This window comes from Oncorhynchus mykiss, chromosome 28 (assembly GCF_013265735.2).
Source record: "Oncorhynchus mykiss isolate Arlee chromosome 28, USDA_OmykA_1.1, whole genome shotgun sequence".
Classification (NCBI taxonomy): domain Eukaryota; kingdom Metazoa; phylum Chordata; class Actinopteri; order Salmoniformes; family Salmonidae; genus Oncorhynchus; species Oncorhynchus mykiss.
In genome coordinates, this window is record NC_048592.1 from 21,675,408 (window position 1) to 21,697,371 (window position 21,964).

The 21,964-nt window shown below is 48.3% G+C and overlaps 1 protein-coding gene across 1 annotated transcript in view; it reads right to left on the minus strand.

The window, feature by feature from the left end:
• LOC110508734 (protein patched homolog 1) overlaps positions 1-21,964 on the minus strand; it is a 35,552-nt gene that overhangs the window by 10,000 nt on the left and 3,588 nt on the right. The window contains exons 3-15 of the mRNA XM_021589492.2: positions 13,356-13,545; positions 13,184-13,253; positions 12,954-13,045; positions 7,237-7,432; positions 6,936-7,057; positions 5,674-5,821; positions 4,705-4,836; positions 4,321-4,569; positions 3,949-4,074; positions 1,970-2,861; positions 890-1,032; positions 545-725; positions 82-362 (exon numbers count right to left, since the gene is read on the minus strand). Coding sequence (XP_021445167.2) covers positions 82-362; positions 545-725; positions 890-1,032; positions 1,970-2,861; positions 3,949-4,074; positions 4,321-4,569; positions 4,705-4,836; positions 5,674-5,821; positions 6,936-7,057; positions 7,237-7,432; positions 12,954-13,045; positions 13,184-13,253; positions 13,356-13,545 — 2,822 coding nt within the window. The remainder of the gene's footprint in view (positions 1-81; positions 363-544; positions 726-889; positions 1,033-1,969; positions 2,862-3,948; positions 4,075-4,320; positions 4,570-4,704; positions 4,837-5,673; positions 5,822-6,935; positions 7,058-7,236; positions 7,433-12,953; positions 13,046-13,183; positions 13,254-13,355; positions 13,546-21,964) is intronic.

Below are 21,964 nucleotides of genomic sequence, written 5' to 3' on the forward strand. Positions count from 1 at the left end.
GAGCTGTGCTGAGGGAGGGAGGCCTGGAGGGAGGAGGAGGAGGAGAAAGAAGAGGAGAGATGCTGAGCTGAGGGGACCTACAATGATGCCAGCGGTCCAGGGGTTGAGCAGGAGGATGGCACAGACCAGGAAGGTGCAGGCTAGCACCACGCTGACAGCCAGGAGGAACCAGTGTCGCAAGCCGATGTACTGCTCCCAGAACAGGAATGGGTAACCATTGGGGTAGTTGAGAACACCTTTACGGGTGAACTCCTCGCAGATGGCGCGCACGCTCTCGATGCTCTCGATGAAGTCGGACGCCTGCCTCAGGCCGTTCAGATAGAAAGGGAACTGAGCAAACTCCAGGGGCTCCGCGGCAGGGACTGTGACAGACGGAGGAGAGGTTAGACACTCAGGTTCTCACAGATTTACAATCTGTTGTTAGTATCAACAATACCTTTATATTGAAGGAAGCATACACATGTCCTAGGCCATTATGAACTTGGATCGTGGTAGCAACTTGATTAAAAATGATTCATATGATTTTAAAGAGACGCCTACTTACTGCGCAGATTCTCTCCGGTGGTGTCATACTTGTCGTGGATCCACTCGCGAGGCTGAGGGTAGAAGTTACCCTGAGAGGCAGCATAGCCCAGAGGGTCATTGCTCACCCACACAGTCAGGTAGATATAGAAGACCTCTGGGTGAATCAGACCCTCCTCATTCATCAGACGACGAGAAGTCAGCTGGAATAGACAGACAGAGAGAGAATGGGTTTAGCATTCGCGGTAGCAGGACTATACCTTCTAACATATTGAGGGGTGATTCAACCTAACCAGGAAGTCCCATTGAGGTCAAAGCTGGGAAACTATTGAACTCAGTAGGGGCATGGCACTGTAATGGTACACACCTGGTTGTAGTTGAAGGGGTCCTTCTTTGAGCCGGTCTGGATGAGCAGCTTGTAGGCCAGAACACCATCCTCGGTGCCGTTATGGTAGTTATCCCAGGTGATTCTGCCTGCCTCCCAGTCTGTATCGAAGGCAGCCTGCAGTCCTAAAGGAGAGAGAAAAAGAACACAGGACAGCACAGGTTTAGCCATCTCTGTCGGATCTACTTTTACCACTACATTCTCATGGTTATTATATCATATAACTATTGACGGGGCCACAACATATGTTTTGAGTACTATGCTAGGAGTTATATTTTAGAGTAGTGAAAACATGATGGTAGACTGGCACGTTTAGAATGAGTCGTCAAATTAAAACAAGACGTTTTACGGAGTGTTCTGAATATCAACCTCCTACAATCACACACACACATCCAAAAACAGCAGCTCTGTTCCTCATGTGTATGGGCTGAATAAACTAACCAGCAAAGCCTTTCGTGTTTTCGAAATGACAAAGTCTGGCGCTGCAGCTAAAAACCAGTTCCACACAACCTTTCTCTAATTACAGGGAGATTCTGACTAGAAAGGAAATAGCATAGAGGGAGTCTTTTATGCCTCCCCAGTTCTCCATCGATTGAAGAGTTCAGTTCCTCATGTTTTGGAACGGCAAATCTGGTTACCCACGGCCGACCCTCGATAGCTTAATATCCTGTACCGTAATACTTCCTCATGACTAGTCTAGGACCTCCAACAACGTTAAGCCAGAGGGAAGAGGCCAAAAAGGTCACCTTTGGCCTTCCTACGATATCATCTGCCCTCCAGCCCTGCTGGATGGTGGTGAACTTTCACCACCACAGGCTTTAACTCACCTCCCATCCACCTCCCATCCACCTCCCATCCTCCACCTTTGTCAGACTAAAGATAAACATCAAACCCCAGCCTGTCACTCCAAAGGCCCTGACATCACCAAACTCTCTACCTCAAGGGCAAGAACCCACCGCAGACGGAGTTCCATTTCAAACACACACTGGCTAACATTAGAATCACTATGGGGCTTCTGGAATGGAAAAAAAACAAGGTCTCCTTTAATTAAACTGTATTTACCTCTGAGCCAGTCTTGGAAATAGTGCAGCCACATCCGGGGCAGCTGCTGGTCGCTGTCCTTCACCACATACTTGACCGAGGTGAAAGAGTTGTGCAGCTGGATGAGGAGACGCTGGGAGCGGGCGTAGTCAAAGCCGTCCATGGTCACCAGGTACATGTTGTAGAAAGAGAAGTACTTGAACTGGGCGTTGATGAAGTCGTACTCCTTGGTGTCGCGGGGCACAATGTCGGTCAGGTAGAGTCCGTCATGGACCATGGTGGTTCCGTACAGGCTGAGCCCCAGCAGAGCCACAAAGAGGACCACGACCACCACCTTGCTCTCTGGCTTTAGGAGGAGAGGAGCGTACTTGTCCCGGGCGAAGCTTGACAGGTTCCAGCGGAAGAAGGGGAGTGGAACACACTCCCTGGCCTCCTTGGACTCGTCCATCTGGGCTAGGAGGTCCCGGGTGGAGCTGGAGGGGGTGAAGAGCTGGGAGCCGTAGGAGTCGGTGGGGGAGGGGGGAACAGGGGAGGAGGCCACCAACACAGAGGGAGGGCTGGTGGAGATCTGGGAGGTGGGGGGCAGGATGGTGACTATGTGCTGGCCTGCCGCGTCACACTGGGTGAAGGCCTGGACGGTGGTGGTGATCTGGGTGCTGGTAATGATGGTGGAGCCTGTGTAGGTCGTTGTAGTCTGGGCGCAAGGCGCGTGGCTGTGGGTGGTGGTGGTGGTGTTGTCGTTGGCATCGGAGAACTCCTGGGGTTGGATCTGGATGACCCGGGAGGAGCAGGGACTGTAGAAACAACACAGAATGTCCAGACGCTTGTCCTCCCGACGGTGCAGGTCCAAACTCAGAATGGCCGGGAAGATGAGGAGCACCATGGCGAAGTTGAACACCACAATAATGGCCGCCTAGGGAAAGAGAGAGAGAGAGAGAGAGGGGGAGGAGAAATACTGTTTAGGAGAGGGGCCAACCCTGTTCATGACTTCGCTCCAATGCTGCCACCCAACTCCACAGCTGCCTTCTTGAGCTACACAAAAAAGGGCTCTACATTCAAGCTCTCTTGCTGTTTTAGTGCCTCGGATTCAGTCCCAGAAAGTAAAAGAAAACAAACAAAGTAAAAAAACGCTCCCTAAATCACCAGCGAAAATAGTCAACAAGCCAGGGAACTGAGGCTGCTGCTGCTTTAAAGAGTGTTGGGCTAGAAACCGAAAGGTTGCTGAATCGAATCCCAGAGCCGGCAAGTTGGAAAATAGTGCCATTCTGCCCTTGAGCAAGGCAGTTGGACATCGACTGAGAAAGCCCCCCACACCTCTCTGATTCAGAAGGGTTGGGTTAAATGCGGGAAGACACGTTTTGGTTGAATGCATTCAGTTGTGCAACTGATTAGGTATCCCCCTTTTCCTCTCTGCGTGTCTGTGCAGAACCCCTCCTACCTCTCTACTCTATCACCCTGGGGCTGACATTATAGTTGGTATGGTTTCACTGCACCACAGACCACCCAGGGGGAGGCGGGTAGATCACAGAGCTAGAGGCTGACGGCCCAGTGATATACTGATCCACTCCCTCCTCTGATTATTTCCACCCTCCCCACCTGAGAGAGAGTGAGAGATAGAGAGAATGGGAGAAAGAGAGAGAGAGAGCGAGAGCGAGAAAACAGGAGAAAGAGAGAGAGGGAGGAAGGGAGAGAGGGGAGAAAGAGAGAGAGAGAAAGAAAGGGGGAGGGAGAAAGAGCGAGAGAGCGGGAGAGAGTGAGATAAAGGGTGAGACAGTGAGATAAAGTGAGAGAGTGCGATAGAGTGAGATAAAGGGTGCAGTGAGCAATAAAAAGAGGAAGAGAAAAGAACAAAGACACCCCCCCTTAATGAATGTCACTTCTAAAAAAGCATGTGGCCCAATTTTATGTGTGTGTCTCCTTCAGCGCGGATGCCTGGCACTCCTGGTTCCATGGCAGAGCTAGGCAGTGTAAACAGTGGGGCATATAGCACAGTCTAGTACCTGCAGAGAGAAGGCACGCAGTGCTGGGATGGGGACCAGGGCTGCCATGAAGAAGGCGATCATGTTGTTGATGGAGGTGAGCGCCACACTGGTGCCAGTCCTCCTCAGGCAGTCCCCTGTCCTCTCCTGCAGGGGTAAACCAAAACACAGCCAACGGTTAGTGCCAGGCCAGCCAGAGTACATGAATATAAGTAACTGTTGTCATTCTAACTAATATAACTAAGAATGCGTCACAAATGGCACCCTATTCCCTATATACTGCACTAATGTTGACCAGAGCCAGGATTTTGGGACAGAGACTAAGTATGAGGTTACAGTGGATCTACAGGTGATTGAACTAGGGGGCTTGGGGAGTGGAGGTAGCTAGCTTACCTTAAAGGGGATGTTGATGCCAGTCTCAGTGAAGGAGTGGGCCAGAAGGAACATGTCATCCACACCGATCCCCAGAGCCAGGAAGGGGAGAACCTGTGTGGTGGCAGCGTTAAAGGACAGGCCCAGCAGAGAGCACAGCCCCAGGCCAGCTGCCACAGACAGAGCCACCAGGAGCACACCAGCCAGCCCCACGGCCCCCTGGGACTTGGCACAGTCCCAACGGAGCATGGTCACACAGGCGTAGGCCAGCTGGAATAGGACGGTAGAGAAGAGAGAGGGTGAGGATTTGAACTTTGAACTCAGCACAGGCAAATATGCATCCGTACTGAACCACTGATATCAATGATGAACCTACAGTAGAGAGAGTCGGTTACTACTTCTTACCATGAGCAGGTAGCCTCCAGCCACCCGGATGACACTGACATCAGAGAAGGACTTCATGATGTCGTTGAGGGTGGTGGTGGAGAAAGCGTGGATCTCTGAAGTGGAGTTCTGGGGGATACTGCCATGAGCCACCTGGTGGGGGGGGGGGGGGGGGGGGGGGGGGGGGGGGGGATTAAATCACTTTATTTTAAATGAGGTGAGGGTCAATAATAGAAGTCATTTATTTATATTATAAGCCAGTAGTAGTGATCTAGTTTGATCAGTGCATGCCCATAACTTACTATTTTGGGCCAACAACACGCAAACAAGATATAGGTGAGCCCCTATGAAGCTTGACAAATAAGGACTACAGATACCAGAGAGCAAGGGTCAAGGAGATCAAATTAGATCACGTGGTCTCTCAAGCTACTCCATCAGCACTTTGTTTTTACAGTGACCCTCTCCTCATCTCCCGTTCACTCTCTCCCTCTTCTCCTCTCTTGCGAGCGGGCATTGGTGGAGGCATGACCCTCCCACTCCTTCAGTCAGCATGCTGGGTGTCAGCTATCACAAAAACAGCTTGTTCCTATAACTGGTAGTCTGTCAGTGGCCTCCTTGGAGGACTCTGTTTACTAGGCAGTTGAGGATTGATGGAATTCAGGCAGAGGTTGCAGTCCCTGGGCCAAAGCCAGTCCTCTATGCATGTGGTGGGTAAACAGCATGACTCAAATTTAAAGGAGTAGGGAAAAACAAGCCGACCTGAGGCCAACCTAAAGAACGCTCTATGATTTGTTCTCTGATTTCTTATTTGCCGGCATATTACTCAAACGGGTCAAGACAGGTTGTTGAAAGGTGCAGGTGGCAGAGGCGGGGCGCTAGGGTCCAGAAACATAGGCTTCATACCAAATGGCATCCTATTCCCTATATAGTTTGATACTTTTGACCAGGTGTAGTGCACTAATGAGTGTGCCACTTTTGACCCAAACATACCTCTACAAACTTCCTTTGCCAGGACTCCAGGATGGCGGTGGCCTTGTCCTCGTTCCAGTTGATGTCATGGATCTCATAGTCGTCCTTAAAGTGCTCATAGAGCTGCTTGGGGCTCATCAGGAGAAACATGGTCTGGAGGGCCTCCGCACTGCAGGAGGCAGAGAGAGAGAGAGACACCGTCAGACGCCTGCAGCCAAGTGAGCTCAGGCCACACAGAGGAGTCATGTTCTCCACATTCAAAACCCCCAAATAGTACAGAAAAACGTTATGAGTCCTCTTGTTAGGGGACTCCTGTGACGGCTGTCATAGATAATACATACTCTGATTAGTGGCATATCAACCAATAGGTGGTTCTATACAGAGTACGTGGAGAAACGGGTGGAGAATTCAGCTGTTGGCTAGTGTTTCTGAATGCAGATACAGGGTCTATTGACTGAACGGGTGAAAGCAGGTGTCTTGATGCCTTTTTCCACAGCGAGCACAGATGGACCTGAAGGCAACTTGGCACCGATGTGAGAGTTGTGGTGTTAAAAATGTGAATGAGATTATCGTAAATCATATCATGGAAAAAACTCTGTGGCTTTAAATGACTGTATACCTCCCTCCATATTTGCCAGGGTCGTGATCTGGGCAGAGGCCCAACACTGTCAATCCATTCATATTTGTGCTGTGGTTTTAAATTCAATTGAAATAAAAGAAATCATTCATAATACATAACAGAGCCCAGGAAATGTGTCTTAAATACATAAGATGTTTTACATATCCTTAGCATTAGAAATGTGTGGTAGTACACCCTTGTATTTGGAATTATCTTTGATGTCCCCTTTTTCATTCTCTGACTTAAAGGAGAGGCTGCCTTTCCCCCCCACTCCTCTCCACAACAAATCTGTCTTTAGTTTATGTGGCTGTCCATCATGTTTGATTGATCTTTCCCACGCAGGGGCCAGAGGAGGAAACTGATCCTGCTTCATGCGAGGCATTCCTCGGCTGTGTGAGGTTCTTAGGAGTCAGAGGCATTCCTCGGCTGTGTGAGGTTCTTAGGAGTCAGAGGCATTCCTCGGCTGTGTGAGGTTCTTAGGAGTCAGAGGCATTCCTCGGATGTGTGAGGTTCTTAGGAGTCAGAGGCATTCCTTGGCTGTGTGAGGTTCTTAGGAGTCAGAGGGATTCCTCACTGCTAGCTAGGCCCTCCCTGTCCTCGCGCCACTCCCTTCACTCACCCTCAATCCTCCCCTGGCCCTGGTGTACACCCCTCCCCCTCTTACCTCTGCAAAGCATTCTGGGTGTCCTTGACCCGGCCGCCCAGGATAAGCTCCTCCTGCCAGTGCATGAACTTTTTGGAGAAGCCGTGGCAACCGCCTTGGAGCCGCCCGGCAATGTCAGGACTCTGTGGAGGGAGACAGACAGACAGGCAGGGCCAACAGTTAGCTTATTTAACAACCAGGCACATTGGGCTCACTAAAATACCCTCTTCTTTAAAAGAAAGGGAGAGTGGTGGTGGAAGGAGATAGAGAGGCAGAGATGGAGAGGTGGAAGGGGGATAGGGGTACTGTGGCGCTAGCTTACCTCTCTCAGGTCCTTGTTGGGGGCGCTGAGGGGGCACTCGGGGTCGTTGGGGTCCAGGCAGGGGCGGTTCATGTAAGCGTGACCCACCTGGGCCTTGTCCAGCATTTCCCTGAAGCCCTCCAGACTTGTGAACTGGCTGAGCTCCTCCATCAGCTTCAGAGGGTCCAGGTTCATCCACTGGATGTCAGGCATCCCCCTGTAGAGGAATAGAGAAGCATACAGGCTCAGAGGGAGTCGCAGGGGACAGTAGAGAGATAACATGGACATAGCAATCTGCGTCACAGCATGTCTTTATATACAGTCCTCTCCAGTGCAGTTCAGCTGTGCTCTTTCTGCAGAACCTTCTGGATCTTCTTTTTCCTTTCCTCTTCCAGCTGCACCCCATGCCACTGTTCCTACACCTCCAGACTTCCCTGCCTTCCTGTATGCCATTGGGTGGTTCTGGTCTTGCCCTGCCTCTCCAGTACTCTCCTTGGTGGCGAGGAGCTGCAGATGCTGCGTTTATAAAGTAGCGTTTATTATCCTGTTACACGGGGCCACAATGCAGAGGGAAAGGCACGGCGGCAGGCTGCTCGCTCCTATTTCTTAACTTTGTGCATCAAGTCATAACAATTACCTCTGTCTCGCAGACATCTTGATAAGGCTGCAGTAGAGCAGTGAGAGGGCTGGCTGGCTGGTGGCTGAGCTGAGCAGGGAGCCTGTCTGTGTGCTCTCTCTGCTGGGAGGCCGGGCTGATTGCCTGCCTGCCTCTCACACTGTTCAGTGGTGTGATGTTCACAGAGCCTTTCAAAAGGCCTAATCCTGAAGCCTTTCGCTGCTGCTGCCTTTGGGTCCTCCTCCCATGCAAAATGTATAATTTGCCCCAAAGAGCAGGCAATTATGTGGCCTGAGGGATAATGCTTTGGTGTCAGTTGACAGCTTTGGCTGCACAAAGTCAACTTTGTACAGTGCGCTAACTCAGTGGCTCCCACTAATACAAGGAGAGTACTTGTCAAGAGGAAGCACCCCTGCTTTACAAGATGGCCCTTGTGACATCTAAATCATATCACATTACCCATAATACACCAGACAACGGGAAATGGCCTTGGCTGCATAGGTCGTAATGTCTCCATTTTCTGGAGTAGTCAGGTGCTGTAGATGATCATCAAAATCTTTTTGACTTTGTCCTGTGTTAAATTGTACCATTTATTTCTTACAATAATCTAAAGATGTCTCATGGCAAATATATAACCCTATTGGTCGATTTTATGTTCTAATTTTACATTCTCGCACCTCCAAAAAATCCAATAATCAAACTATATTAAAAAAATGTGAACACAAAAACTAGAACTCGGAACATTAAAAGTCATAAAATAATGTTGTACCAATCATATAAAAAGTATATATATATGTTTTTATCTAGATACTTCGAGGCCATTTACTTTAGTTGGTAGAGAGAGAGAAAGGAATCCCCGAAGTGTCCTAACTCTGGGCCCAACCTCACTCCAATGATTCATGAAGAGAGTGGCTTCAAATAAAGCTGCTAGTCTCCCATTCCCACATACCAAGCGCCTTTGCTCCTGCTTGCAAAGAGAGGCTCCTTTATCTGCTATTTTTTGCTTGAGTGAACCGGCCTAGGCCCTTTTGTTTTTCCATAGATTGCTGCTCTTTGTTCTCTAAAGATTTTTTTCTCTCTCTCCCTCTCCCTCTCTCTTCCTCTCTCTCTCTCTCTCTTTCTCTCTCTCTCTCCCTCTTTTTGCATTAAACTCGGCTGAACTGAAGCGGAAGCTAGAGGGGCATTAGCCTCAGTGGCCAGGCCACCCCCAGCTCTCTTCAGAACAGCAAAAAGAAACAGCAAATAAATAACAACAAAGACATTTTTAAGAACATATTTCAACACTGTGATTTAGGGGAATACTTGTGGATCTGTGATCATCAAAGGCTCTTCCCTACTCTCTCCTCTCACACTACATGAGAGAGAGAGAGAGAGAGAGAGAGAGAGAGAGAGAGAGAGAGAGAGAGAGAGAGAGAGAGAGAGAGAGAGAGAGAGAGAGAGAGAGAGAGAGAGAGAGAGAGAGAGAGAGAGAGAGAGAGAGAGAGAGAGAGAGAGAGAGAGAGAGAGAGAGAGAGAGAGAGAGAGAGAGAGAGAGAGAGAGAGAGAGAGAGAGAGAGAGAGAGAGAGAGAGAGAGAGAGAGAGAGAGAGAGAGAGAGAGAGAGAGAGAGAGAGAGAGAGAGAGAGAGAGAGAGAGAGAGAAAGAGAGAGAGAAAGAGAGAGAGAGAGAGAGAGAGAGAGAGAGAGAGAAAAAAAACTGTTTGTTGTTCAATGTGCAGGCATGTGGCTGCAGAAAACTAGTTTCAAAACCAGACTCTAAAATTGAACTATTGGTTTTAGTAGAATTTATAATCCAACTTTTTGATACACAGAAAGTGAAAGAAAATTAAGTAATTTAACTATCAATTTAGAGAGAATTAGCAAGGAATATGGTAAAAAGCATCGTAAAATAACCAAACTCCACTGTTAATTTATTATACGCTCTTTGGGGACCAAGACTTGAATAATGCACTTTTTATTTGTTGGACAACTTACAGCTCGGAGCCCGGGCGATTACCATGAGAATGCACAGTGTTACTCGTTGCTGACAAAGCTGAGCCCCCCTCCAGGGCCCCCTCACTGATGGACACTCACTCGTAAACTGAAAGAATGCTTACCATTGTCTGACCCAAAGGCTCCCCTGCCCCCCTTTACCAACCCACCCAGTAGCAGCCATCTCTCCCTCCCTCTCCCTGTCTCCTTTACCAACCCACCCAGTAGCAGCCATCTCTCCCTCCCTCCCTCCCTCTCCCTGCCCCCCTTTACCAACCCACCCAGTATCAGCCATCTCTCCCTCCCTCCCTCTCCCTGTCCCCTTTACTAACCCACCCAGTATCAGCCATCTCTCCCTCCCTCCCTCTCCCTGTTCCCTTTACCAACCCACCCAGTATAAGCCATCCTCCCCCTCCCTCCCCTTTACCAACCCACCCAGTAGCAGCCATCTCTCCCTCCCTCCCTCTCCCTCTCCCTGTCCCCTTTACCAACCCACCCAGTATCAGCCATCCCCTCCCTCCCTCCCCTTTACCAACCCACCCAGTCAGTAGCAGCCATCTCATCCTCCCTCCCTCTCCCTGTCCCCTTTACCAACCCACCCAGTAGCAGCCATCCCTCCCTCCCTCCCTCCCTCCCTCCCTCCCTCCCTCCCTCCCTCCCTCCCTCCCTCCCTCCCTCCCTCTCCCTGTCCCCTTTACCAACCCACCCAGTAGCAGCCATCCCTCCCTCCCTCCCCCTGTCCCCTTTCCATGCGGGCCTTCCCCTGCTCAGCTGGGGGACTGTGTGTGCATGGCAGTATGTGTGTGTGTGTGTGTGCGGGGGTTAGCCCCCACGACAGGAAAAGCATAGGTGACGACTGAAGTAGGCCTCTTCCTAACAACAACACGTCAGGAAAAGTATAGGTGACGACTGAAGTAGGCCTCTTCCTAACAACAAGGCTAACCGGCTCTTTAGTCACAGCTTGATGTTAGGTTATTACCGTCGCCACTGTAGGTTATTACCGTCGCCACTGTAGGTTATTACCGTCGCCACTGTAGGTTATTACCGTCGCCACTGTAGGTTATTACCGCCGCCACTGTAGGTTATTGTTCCCGCCACTGTAGGTTATTACCGCCGCCATTGTAGGTTATTACCGCCGCCACTGTAGGTTATTACCGCCGCCACTGTAGGTTATTACCGTCGCCACTGTAGGTTATTACCGTCGCCACTGTAGGTTATTGCTGCCGCCACTGTAGGTTATTACCGTCGCCACTGTAGGTTATTGCTGCCACCACTGTAGGTTATTACCGCCACCACTGTAGGTTATTACCGTCGCCACTGTAGGTTATTACCGTCGCCACTGTAGGTTATTACCGTCGCCACTGTAGGTTATTACCGTCGCCACTGTAGGTTATTACCGCCGCCACTGTAGGTTATTACCGCCGCCACTGTAGGTTATTACCGTCGCCACTGTAGGTTATTACCGCCGCCACTGTAGGTTATTACCGTCGCCACTGTAGGTTATTGCTGCCGCCACTGTAGGTTATTACCGCCACCACTGTAGGTTATTACCGTCGCCACTGTAGGTTATTGCTGCCGCCACTGTAGGTTATTGCTGCCGCCACTGTAGGTTATTACCGCCGCCACTGTAGGTTATTACCGCCGCCACTGTAGGTTATTACCGCCGCCACTGTAGGTTATTACCGCCGCCACTGTAGGTTATTACCGCCACCACTGTAGGTTATTACCGTCGCCACTGTAGGTTATTGCTGCCGCCACTGTAGGTTATTGCCGTCGCCACTGTAGGTTATTGCCGCCGCCACTGTAGGTTATTACCGCCGCCATTGTAGGTTATTACCGCCGCCACTGTAGGTTATTACCGCCGCCACTGTAGGTTATTACCGTCGCCACTGTAGGTTATTGCCGCCACCACTGTAGGTTATTACCGTCGCCACTGTAGGTTATTACCGTCGCCACTGTAGGTTATTGCTGCCGCCACTGTAGGTTATTACCGTCACCACTGTAGGTTATTACCGTCGCCACTGTAGGTTATTGCTGCCGCCACTGTAGGTTATTACCGTCACCACTGTAGGTTATTACCGTCGCCACTGTAGGTTATTGCTGCCGCCACTGTAGGTTATTACCGTCACCACTGTAGGTTATTACCGTCGCCACTGTAGGTTATTGCTGCCGCCACTGTAGGTTATTACCGTCGCCACTGTAGGTTATTGCTGCCGCCACTGTAGGTTATTACCGTCGCCACTGTAGGTTATTACCGCCGCCACTGTAGGTTATTGCTGCCGCCACTGTAGGTTATTACCGTCACCACTGTAGGTTATTACCGTCACCACTGTAGGTTATTACCGTCGCCACTGTAGGTTATTGCTGCCGCCACTGTAGGTTATTACCGCCGCCACTGTAGGTTATTACCGTCGCCACTGTAGGTTATTGCTGCCACCACTGTAGGTTATTACCGCCGCCACTGTAGGTTATTGCCGCCGCCACTGTAGGTTATTACCGCCGCCACTGTAGGTTATTACCGTCGCCACTGTAGGTTATTGCCGCCGCCACTGTAGGTTATTACCGCCGCCACTGTAGGTTATTGCTGCCACCACTGTAGGTTATTACCGCCGCCACTGTAGGTTATTGCCGCCGCCACTGTAGGTTATTGCTGCCACCACTGTAGGTTATTACCGCCGCCACTGTAGGTTATTGCTGCCACCACTGTAGGTTATTACCGCCGCCACTGTAGGTTATTGCCGCCGCCACTGTAGGTTATTGCTGCCACCACTGTAGGTTATTGCCGCCGCCACTGTAGGTTATTACCGCCGCCACTGTAGGTTATTACCGCCGCCACTGTAGGTTATTACCGCCGCCACTGTAGGTTATTACCCTCACCACTGTATTGGATCCAAACTAAAGCCTATTGTTATGAAGAGTGTGGGAGAACCAGGAGGTCAATTGAGATTTTGTAGCCAAGTCACATTCCCTGGCCCCTGCCAAACCCAACGTATGAATAAGGTGAAAGAGGCCAAGCTAGCTGGGTACGGGCCCTAACGTAACTCTAATACTGGGATTCAAGATAGCTGACTCGTATAAACACATTCTGTATTTCCAAGCAATATGGAAGAAAACAATTTGCATCATTTGAAGAACAATTATTCTGGAACTTACGGTAAGTATGCTGACCCCCCCTGTAGCTTTGCACCTTCCCAGAAACAGTCCAGTGGGGTAACAATCATACAGGGGAACAGCTTGTCAATCATCTGCAAACCATGGATACATTCATCAGTTATTAAGCAAACTATCAAGAGTACATAATACAGAATAAAAACACACATGTGAATAGTCATGGACAAAAAATTACAGGCAGGGATATTTCCTTAAAAAAAAAATCAACTTACCCTTTCAATCATGACATTTTCTATGATAGGGACACCAGATTTGTAGCAGATTTTATTAAGATCCCATGATCTGAGGAGAGAAGACATACAGAACATGACATATATGTGAGCCCAGACAACCCCCTTTCTTTAGCTGTGACGTAATCACCAGTGATCCCATGGGTCTACCTACTTTCCAAACAGAGACACCTGGACCTTGCTGGCCGAGAGCGCTGCCTCCAGGTGAAGCAGCAAAGCACCCTGGGTCAGAATGTTGGTCCCTTCCTGTTTGGGGGTTTGTATGAGCATCTGTGATGTGAACACAGACTCCTCTCCCTGTTTCTCCTTGGTGTAGCGCAGCTCCCGACTCACTCGGCTACCGGCTAGAAGAGAGAAGAAGAGAGATGGAGAGGGGGGATTGGGTTAAAGATTCATCTCATCTCTCACGTATATAAGAGCTAACGGGTTATTTATGTTCATTGCGCTGCGATGTGGCAAGACAGCTCAGCCTTATTACCACTGCAGAGGAAGCATGACGCAAGTTGAAACGTCAATCAACAGAGAGAGTGAAGAACAGAAAGGTCCACAGATTGTACAGTTCTAGAAATATACCCTTTTGAAGACTCACAGTTTTAAGATTCACAGTTTAATTTAATAGCAACCAGGGTGGTGGGAAAAAAAGTCATTAATTAGGCTGAGTTTCAAATGTCCAACTTTCTGCCAACCCCTCCTCCCGACTCTCCAAGACTTAGATTCTAAATCGCTGTGTAGTTCAAACCAGAGACCTTGGCATGGGTCCAAGTGATACAGAGACCACAGCAGAGAGAGAGGGGTGGAGAGATGGAGGGAGAGATGGAGAGAGAGAGAAGGGGAGAAATCTGCTGATTATGACTATGCACAGCTCATATTATTATCAGACTATGCAACAAGCATTGCAGACACACACAAACAAGTTCAGAGTTGGCTCCCTGCATTGAAATGAGTGTCGCGTGAGTGTAGTGAACGCAGTACACACACATGAACACAGATTGGCCAACACCCTTGCCAATGTTGGTTTTGAAGGAACTTCAGACACAAAACGTCTAGCCAAGAGAAATGAGTCAAAGCTTCTCATTGGCTCCCTCTGTGAAGCAGATGTGTCCTGTTAGGGAAATCCTCCTCACTGTGCCCAAACCCCATCACTAACAACACGGCACGACACAGAATGGCAGCACCACCATCCTCAGTTTCACAGTCTGTTTCACCTGGGGCTTGAATGTGTAAGAAACTGAAACAGCCAAAAACACAGCCTCTAGCCTAGACAGACAGTTTCAGTAAAAAACGAAGGCACGATATGCTATCCATTCTTTACAGCAAACTTCCACCATACCAGAACTAACCCATCAGAGAAGGAGAGGGAGAAACTAGGAGAGAGAAAGAACAAAAGGTGGTGCCAGGGTTGGATGAGGGAGAACAACGAGGCAGAAATTCTGTTGATGTGGTATGCAGAGCCGGGCTGAAAGCATCAAAGCCCTGAGAGGAAACTCTGGAGTCCAGCCCCCTAATTACCAGAGGCTGCCCTGAAAAGAGTGAGCAGGGTATCTGTGGCCATGCCAAGGGCACATGAAACACACCGCTCTGGATCAGAGTGGGCTCGTCTGCCCCTCCGTGTTCCACTACATGACAATCCCGCAGAGGCTGGCTCTCGCTGTGGCCACCTCGCCTCTCCGCATCTCTCCCTCTCTCTCGTCCTCTGTCTGTCTTCCTCGCACCACCTCTCCCAATCCTGAGCCAGCTCCTCTAATTGAGGGAGGAGAAAAACGGATCTCGAAGTGTAAGATCAAGTTATAACTGGCTTGGAAACACATCACAATCTTTCACTGCTTTCTTCTAGCCTTCATAGCCTACTTGTGAATTCATAAAAGAAGGTAAGCTAATGTAATTTGTAATCATGCAGAATGTGCACATGCTCCAAATAATCAAAAGCAAAGTGCTTTATGTTCGTGAAGCCATAACTTTTGAAGTCAGCCTTGGTGCCACTCATGAACAAACTGTCCTATCCAATGAACAACAACCTGAAACACTCAGGTTACATTCACACTAGTACGTGTTAACTTGTTTTCGAACTCTGATTAAAATCAAACCAGACTTAAGAACAGACACTTGTTTGACTTGAGACATTGTGCTCATATTTAATACATTGGGGCATCTACAGGAACTGACTTTCAAGCTTTGGGCCTGTAATTACAGGGATCCTGAAGTAAATTATAGCTATTTGTGTCTCGTTCCGCCCATCTGGACCACCCAGCTAGAACCCCGGCCCAACACTCAGTCACTGCTCTGCTCTGTGAGAGAAAGCTCAACCACTCACCAGATGGAGGCTTCACTAGCTCTGCTCCACTCTCTGCTCTGCTCCACTCTGCTCCACTCTCTGCTCTGCTCCACTCTCTGCTCTGCTCCACTCTCTGCTCTGTTCCACTCTCTGCTCTGCTCCACTCTGCTCCGCTTTCTGCTCTGCTCCACTCTCTGCTCTGATCCACTCTCTGCTCTGCTCCACTCTCTGCTCTGATCCACTCTGCTCCACTCTCTGCTCTGCTCCACTCTCTGCCCCACTCTCTGCTCCACTCTCTGCTCCACTCTGCTCCACTCTCTGCTCCACTCTGCTCCACTCTCTGCTCCACTCTGCTCCACTCTCTGCTCCACTCTCTGCTCTGCTTCACTCTCTGTTCTGATCCACTTAGCCTGCAACCAGGAGCCGTTAAAGAGACAGGCGCCCAAATACTTTTCACAAAGCAGTCAGGAAATTTATAGAGAAGTGTCTGGATTTGGTGTCCTTTGAAAACCTGCAGAAACCGATGTGAAGGGTTAGTATTAAGCCAAAATAACTTTTAATTAAGAGACAGTTGTCAAGACCTAAGACATGTAGCTCTCAGTGTCCTTCAGCAATCCCATATTGGATGGGGAAATGAGATAACAGTAAATCATATCAACATAACATGGTTGAAGAGATCAGGGAGCTCATACTTCTTCACAAAGCCACTCCAGTCAAGATGCTGCGCTCCAAGAAAAGCACCTCCATTTGTTCTCCCTCTGTTCCATTTTTCACTTCAACCCCCGGAGGTGACACCCCCTTTACAGACCAATTAATCCCCAGTTATGGTCCATCTCATCTTGCAAGCATATGCAGGGATACTATCCATCAGTCAAACGTGTATATATCACAGACATAGTGGAGCGAGGACTGCCTACCATAGCCATTCCTATGCTAAAGCTGAAGCTAATCTCTATCCAGATGGGGTTCTCACTTCTTCTCAGAAGAAGGCTGGGGGTTGGGGCTGGCCAGAGGCAGACAGACAATGGTAGCAGGTTTCAGGGAGAAGGCCTCCCACCCAGGGCCAGGTGCGTGTGTGTGTCTGTGTATGTATGTTAGCTCCCCTATCAGTGGGCAGTATGGAAAGTGGCATGTAATTAACCAAGGAGATAAAGACCCCTGCTCCTTGGTGTCAGACCACTGATGGACCCTGTCAGCTCCAATCTCCCTCATGTCCAGCCCACCACCACCCAGGAAAAGACCAGCCCCACAGACCTCACAGGAGACACCCGTACCATACTGTACTGTATCAATGTATACCCTCTCCATGCCTGTCTGTTATGTTGTCTGCCTATACATCTGCACAGGTTTAGTGATTGTAAACAGTTGAGATCAAACTCAAAAAGTGTTGGTCAAAGGCAACACAATGTATCCAATCAAATGAGGAAGAAGTCCCACACAAGAAGCCGAGCTACTTCTCCAGCTTCGCTCAGAGACTTTTAGGCGCCATCACAAAAACCCAATTATTAACCCAGTTAACAATTAGGACTGAGCCAGCAGCAGCACCATTCGCATGCAAGCTCTAGGTCCAATTCCAGTCTCCATTAGCGGAGACCACCTTCAAAGTGTTGTGGGCCAGATTAGCTGGATTAGGAGGCCACTGAAAGGACCCATGCTGCTTTGGAGGAAGTCCCACAAGGAAGAGACATGCTTTACCTGCTTCAGCCGCCAAAGGAATAAAACAAAGAATATACGGTGTTGTACTGTAGCACAGATTAGACCTTCTAGGATACAAAATCACAGATGTACAAACTCAAATGCGCACACAGCCTCGCCACTCACTCACTCACTCCCTCACTTAAATACATTCGCATAGAAAATAGACTTTGCTGGAATGGTTCTGTTTAGGACCTGTCAATCTGTCATCTTGCCCATTCCCCCCTCTTTGTTATCCATTTAAAAAAGCATGCAGTATAAAACCAGAGGGATAGATTTGGCCCTGGCTGGTAGAGAGCGAAACAAGTCTCTGCTGAAATCAAGCTTTAGTTCTACTGCCATTTTCTGTAGGCCATCCTTTTACAGAATCAGCAGCACCTCCCCATCCCAGTTCAATGTGTTACTTAGCAGATAGAGAGGCTCCTAATTCTGAGAGAAAGCAGGCAGAGCAGCAGAGATTGAATGCAGGCTTTTGTCACTCCCCTCCTGAATTTCTTTCAGATGTTTCCCAACAAGCAGGAAAAAATAAAGAGGGAACTTTCACAACAAAAGCAAATGGACCAAGACTTTTTCCCAGCAAATAAAACAATGCAGGCGTTGGGGGCTTGGCTTTCTACCTTAACGAGAAATACAGTGTGTGTCGGTCTGTGTGTGTGTGTATGTTGGGGGGGGGGGGGTCTGAATTGGACAAGGTGGTAAAAGGAGAGGACACTGAGGTATTCCTTCACCCCAAAAAGTGAGAGGATGAGAAATGAAGTTCAATTTGAGAGGAAGAACTGAAAAAATACCATTGAAAGCGAAAGGCAAAAAGAATCAGTTTCAGTTACAATCTATTCAGATCTTGATACTTCTGTCAGCATTGACATAAATTTCCACTGGTGTTGGCATTTAGGCACTTTCCATTTCCATATGTATAGGCTTGCCTGTACTAATTATGCTAATCATCCCTAGTGTTGGCTGCTGCGAAAAATAGTCACATTAGGCACTCCACTGGCTGCTAATGCAGCTTAATGTGTGGTTGAAACATACATTCATCCCACGGTGAAAGGCAAAAATGTCCCAAATTGCTGGTCTCATTCAGCCTAGAAATACATTTATTGAGCCCAAGGACCATCCCCCCCAACACCAAGTACAAAGAAAATGTTTTTCTCCATTCTTCTTTTTCCAGAGGGGGTACAAGCGGGGAGGAAAATGGGCAAACTCTACCCAAAAAGGTGACTGGTGTCACTTTATTTAAAGTTGACCAAGGAGAACAATCTCTTTTGGCAGGATTTAAGAAACTGTCCAAGTGAATGAAATAGAGATTTATACAGGAGATGTGTGAGACTGGGCTTGCAGGTCTGTAACAGGGATAGGCCTTCAGCACTCCCAAAAACGCACACCAGTGTCTGCAAGGACTGTTGCAAGGACTGGCAACATAAAATACAGGATGCTAAACAGGTCTACAGTTACATATAGTGCTGAAATTTAACTATACATGTAAAAAAGCCAAGTCCCATAAACACTACATAACTTGAAAAGATAAGGTGGCTGGCTATATGAGTCACTGCTTTAATACTGTATATCTCCAAAAAGGATATAACTTAGCACTGTATATTATAATTCTGTCCACAGTGGACGGTTGGTTAATGGCGACTTCAATAACTGAGGGAGCTGGTGAGGTTTTGCATTCAGCTCTTGTGTCTGCCCCTTGAGGAGAGGACTGAGGCTGGAGGATTGCAGAGTAGTGGGAGGTGTGGGGGGAACGAAGGAAGGGAGGGAGGGGGTTGGGGGGGTTGAAATAAACATTTTCAACTGACCCAGGTTGACTCTGGCCTTGTTTGTTCTTTCTACTGGTGAGGTCTGAGGCTCAGCAGTTGGAGTTTATTTATCTAGCTGGGGCACTGTGGCTTGCCATTCACCTACAATAATGCCTCATAGACCTTTCATTCTCTTGTAGCAGACCCTGAACTGGAAGACTGTGTATTTTCTGATTAATTATAGCATTTACCTTGCATTTTTGTTTAGATAACTGTTCCAAACACTGAAACGTCCACATGTTTCCCTCATGCTGCTAGGGCTCTAGAAGGTACCTACTGTTCCCCTCGTGCTGCTAGGGCTCTAGAAGGTACCTACTGTTCCCCTCGTGCTGCTAGGGCTCTAGAAGGTACCTACTGTTCCCCTCGTGCTGCTAGGGCTCTAGAAGGTACCTACTGTTCCCCTCGTGTTGCTAGGGCTCTAGAAGGTACCTACTGTTCGCCTCATGCTGCTAGGGCTCTAGAAGGTACCTACTGATCCCCTCGTGCTGCTAGGGCTCTAGAAGGCACCTACTGTTCCCCTCGTGTTGCTAGGTCTCTAGAAGGTACCTACTGTTCCCCTCGTGCTGCTAGGGCTCTAGAAGGTACCTACTGTTCCCCTCGTGTTGTTAGGTCTCTAGAAGGTACCTACTGTTCCCCTCGTGCTGCTAGGGCTCTAGAAGGTACCTACTGTTCCCCTCGTGTTGGTAGGTCTCTAGAAGGTACCTACTGTTCCCCTCGTGCTGCTAGGGCTCTAGAAGGTACCTACTGTTCCCCTCGTGTTGCTAGGTCTCTAGAAGGTACCTACTGTTCCCCTCGTGTTGCTAGGTCTCTAGAAGGTACCTACTGTTCCCCTAGTGCTGCTAGGGCTCTAGAAGGTACCTACTGTTCCCCTCGTGTTGCTAGGTCTCTAGAAGGTACCTACTGTTCCCCTCGTGCTGCTAGGGCTCTAGAAGGTACCTACTGTTCGCCATTTGGAGTAGGTCATTCATGCTCTCTGTATATGTTATTTTCCCCACTTCTACAGTCTCTTTTTAAAACACAAATCCCAAGTCACTTTGTAATATTTGCACAGCTTGTCTGTGTGTATATGTCTGTCAAGATCACAAACACTGTGTCAAGAAGGATGGGTTTAGTTCATGTGGGCTACCAGTACATACTTGTACATTACATGTAAACATTTATTTTCCACTCTAAATGCTCTATTCAAAGCTTTTTGCTGGTCTTTGGTGGTATATTTTACCCACTACAAAATATCAAACCTTTTGGGTAATCTACTGTTGCCATAGTAATAATGCTATAGCTAAACATATATTACATCCAGAAAAAACAACTCCCTACCCAGGCAATATACTTTTTCTTCTAAGTCCTGCTTGAACTGGTGAGAGAAATGTGTCCTGAGAGAGAAGCCATACTGTTGTTTTTAGGGAATGGGAAAATGTTGAAGTGTATACCCCTAAAACCTTCAACCCCAATGCTCCCCCACCCCCACCCTCATCTCCCTGCACTTTATTATTCCCCTTTTCTTCCGACAGACAATACACGCTAGGTCACATTCTCCCCAGGTCCCACCCATGACTGCTAGCCCCCTTTCCTGTGTTGTTGCTTGCTCTTCATTGCTTCTGAGGTAGCAAAAAAAAAATCTAAAGAAAACAACATATGACTAACAAAAAAAGGTTCCTTAGCTGAATTTAGCATGCATTATTAGCCAGCACTCTGTCTGTATTAGCCAACCAGTGGAAGTCGTCTGTCCACCTAGAGAAAGAACCGCTTAGGCTTGTATCTGTCACAACCCCATATGTACACCTTAACAGGTACCATATGTTTAACTACCACACCTTTCCTCAGTTTGAAGAAACCTACTCCCATATGTTTCTGACTAGCACCAACTACTGGTTTATATACCACCAATAGTATATCAACATTCAGAACAGACATACTAGTCCCAGCTAAGGCTGTAGTGACAGTGTACAGCAGGGATTTGCATTATCAGGGTCAGAAAACAAATTCTCTCCAAAATACTATTTTCTACTGTCCTATGGCACAAGTTTTAGCACATTATCCTGGGCTAGGTTAGGGTTGGGTAGAATGGAGTAGGCCAGGTAGGGTATAGGGTAGGCTAAGGTAAGGACCCTGGTGGTCTGACTTCACAAACAGCCGGACATCTATACTAGCACGGTGGCAAACGTGACATTTGAGTGGGGGTTGAGTTGGGGACAGATATGGCCTGAGGATATATGATGGGGGGGCATATGCTCTCAGGAACTCCCAGCTGGCCAAGTGTGAGCCCAGGAGGCCTCATATCAGCACCCTCATCCCTCATATGCGGTCAGAATACACCTCTGCATGTGTTGACAAGAAGACCCTATAGATGTGCGTTCTGTACTGAGAAAATATTAAGCCTTCTACACTTGCTATTTTTAAAGTTTGAGTCCGGACTGTAAGTTGTTGATGAATAAAATAATGCTCTTTGGACACTCATCTTTTCTAAGAGAGCACTGAACTTCTCTGTTCTATTAGGAAATATTTCCTTTTGTAAAAGTGTGTGTGCGTGCGTGTGCGTGTGCGTGTGTGTGTGTGTGTGTGTGCGTGCGAGAAGATCTAACCTCTCCTTGTTACCAAACCACTTACTTTTCATTCAACTCTGAGCAGCTTTGTCAATGGGCTATTGGGGGAAACAACACAGGCAGAAACTTTAGAAACATGGGCACTGCCTCTTAAAGGAACAGCATTCCTTTTCAGCATTTGGGCATTTCACTCAGAATGACTCCATGATTAGGCATAACAAACCCATATGGCTACATCTAACAACCTCCTTTCAGAAGACAAACGGTTAGCTTATTTAATGTGTATGAAATACACACCAGTACATTACCAAAATACTGTGATCATGACAAATTACACTGCAATAACTTCACATCTTGTTTGTGAGTCAGACTCAGACAACTCAACTACAATCTGACAAGTAAATCTGAAAATCTTTGGCTTCACCAATCTGACAAAAACTCAAACACAGTGTGT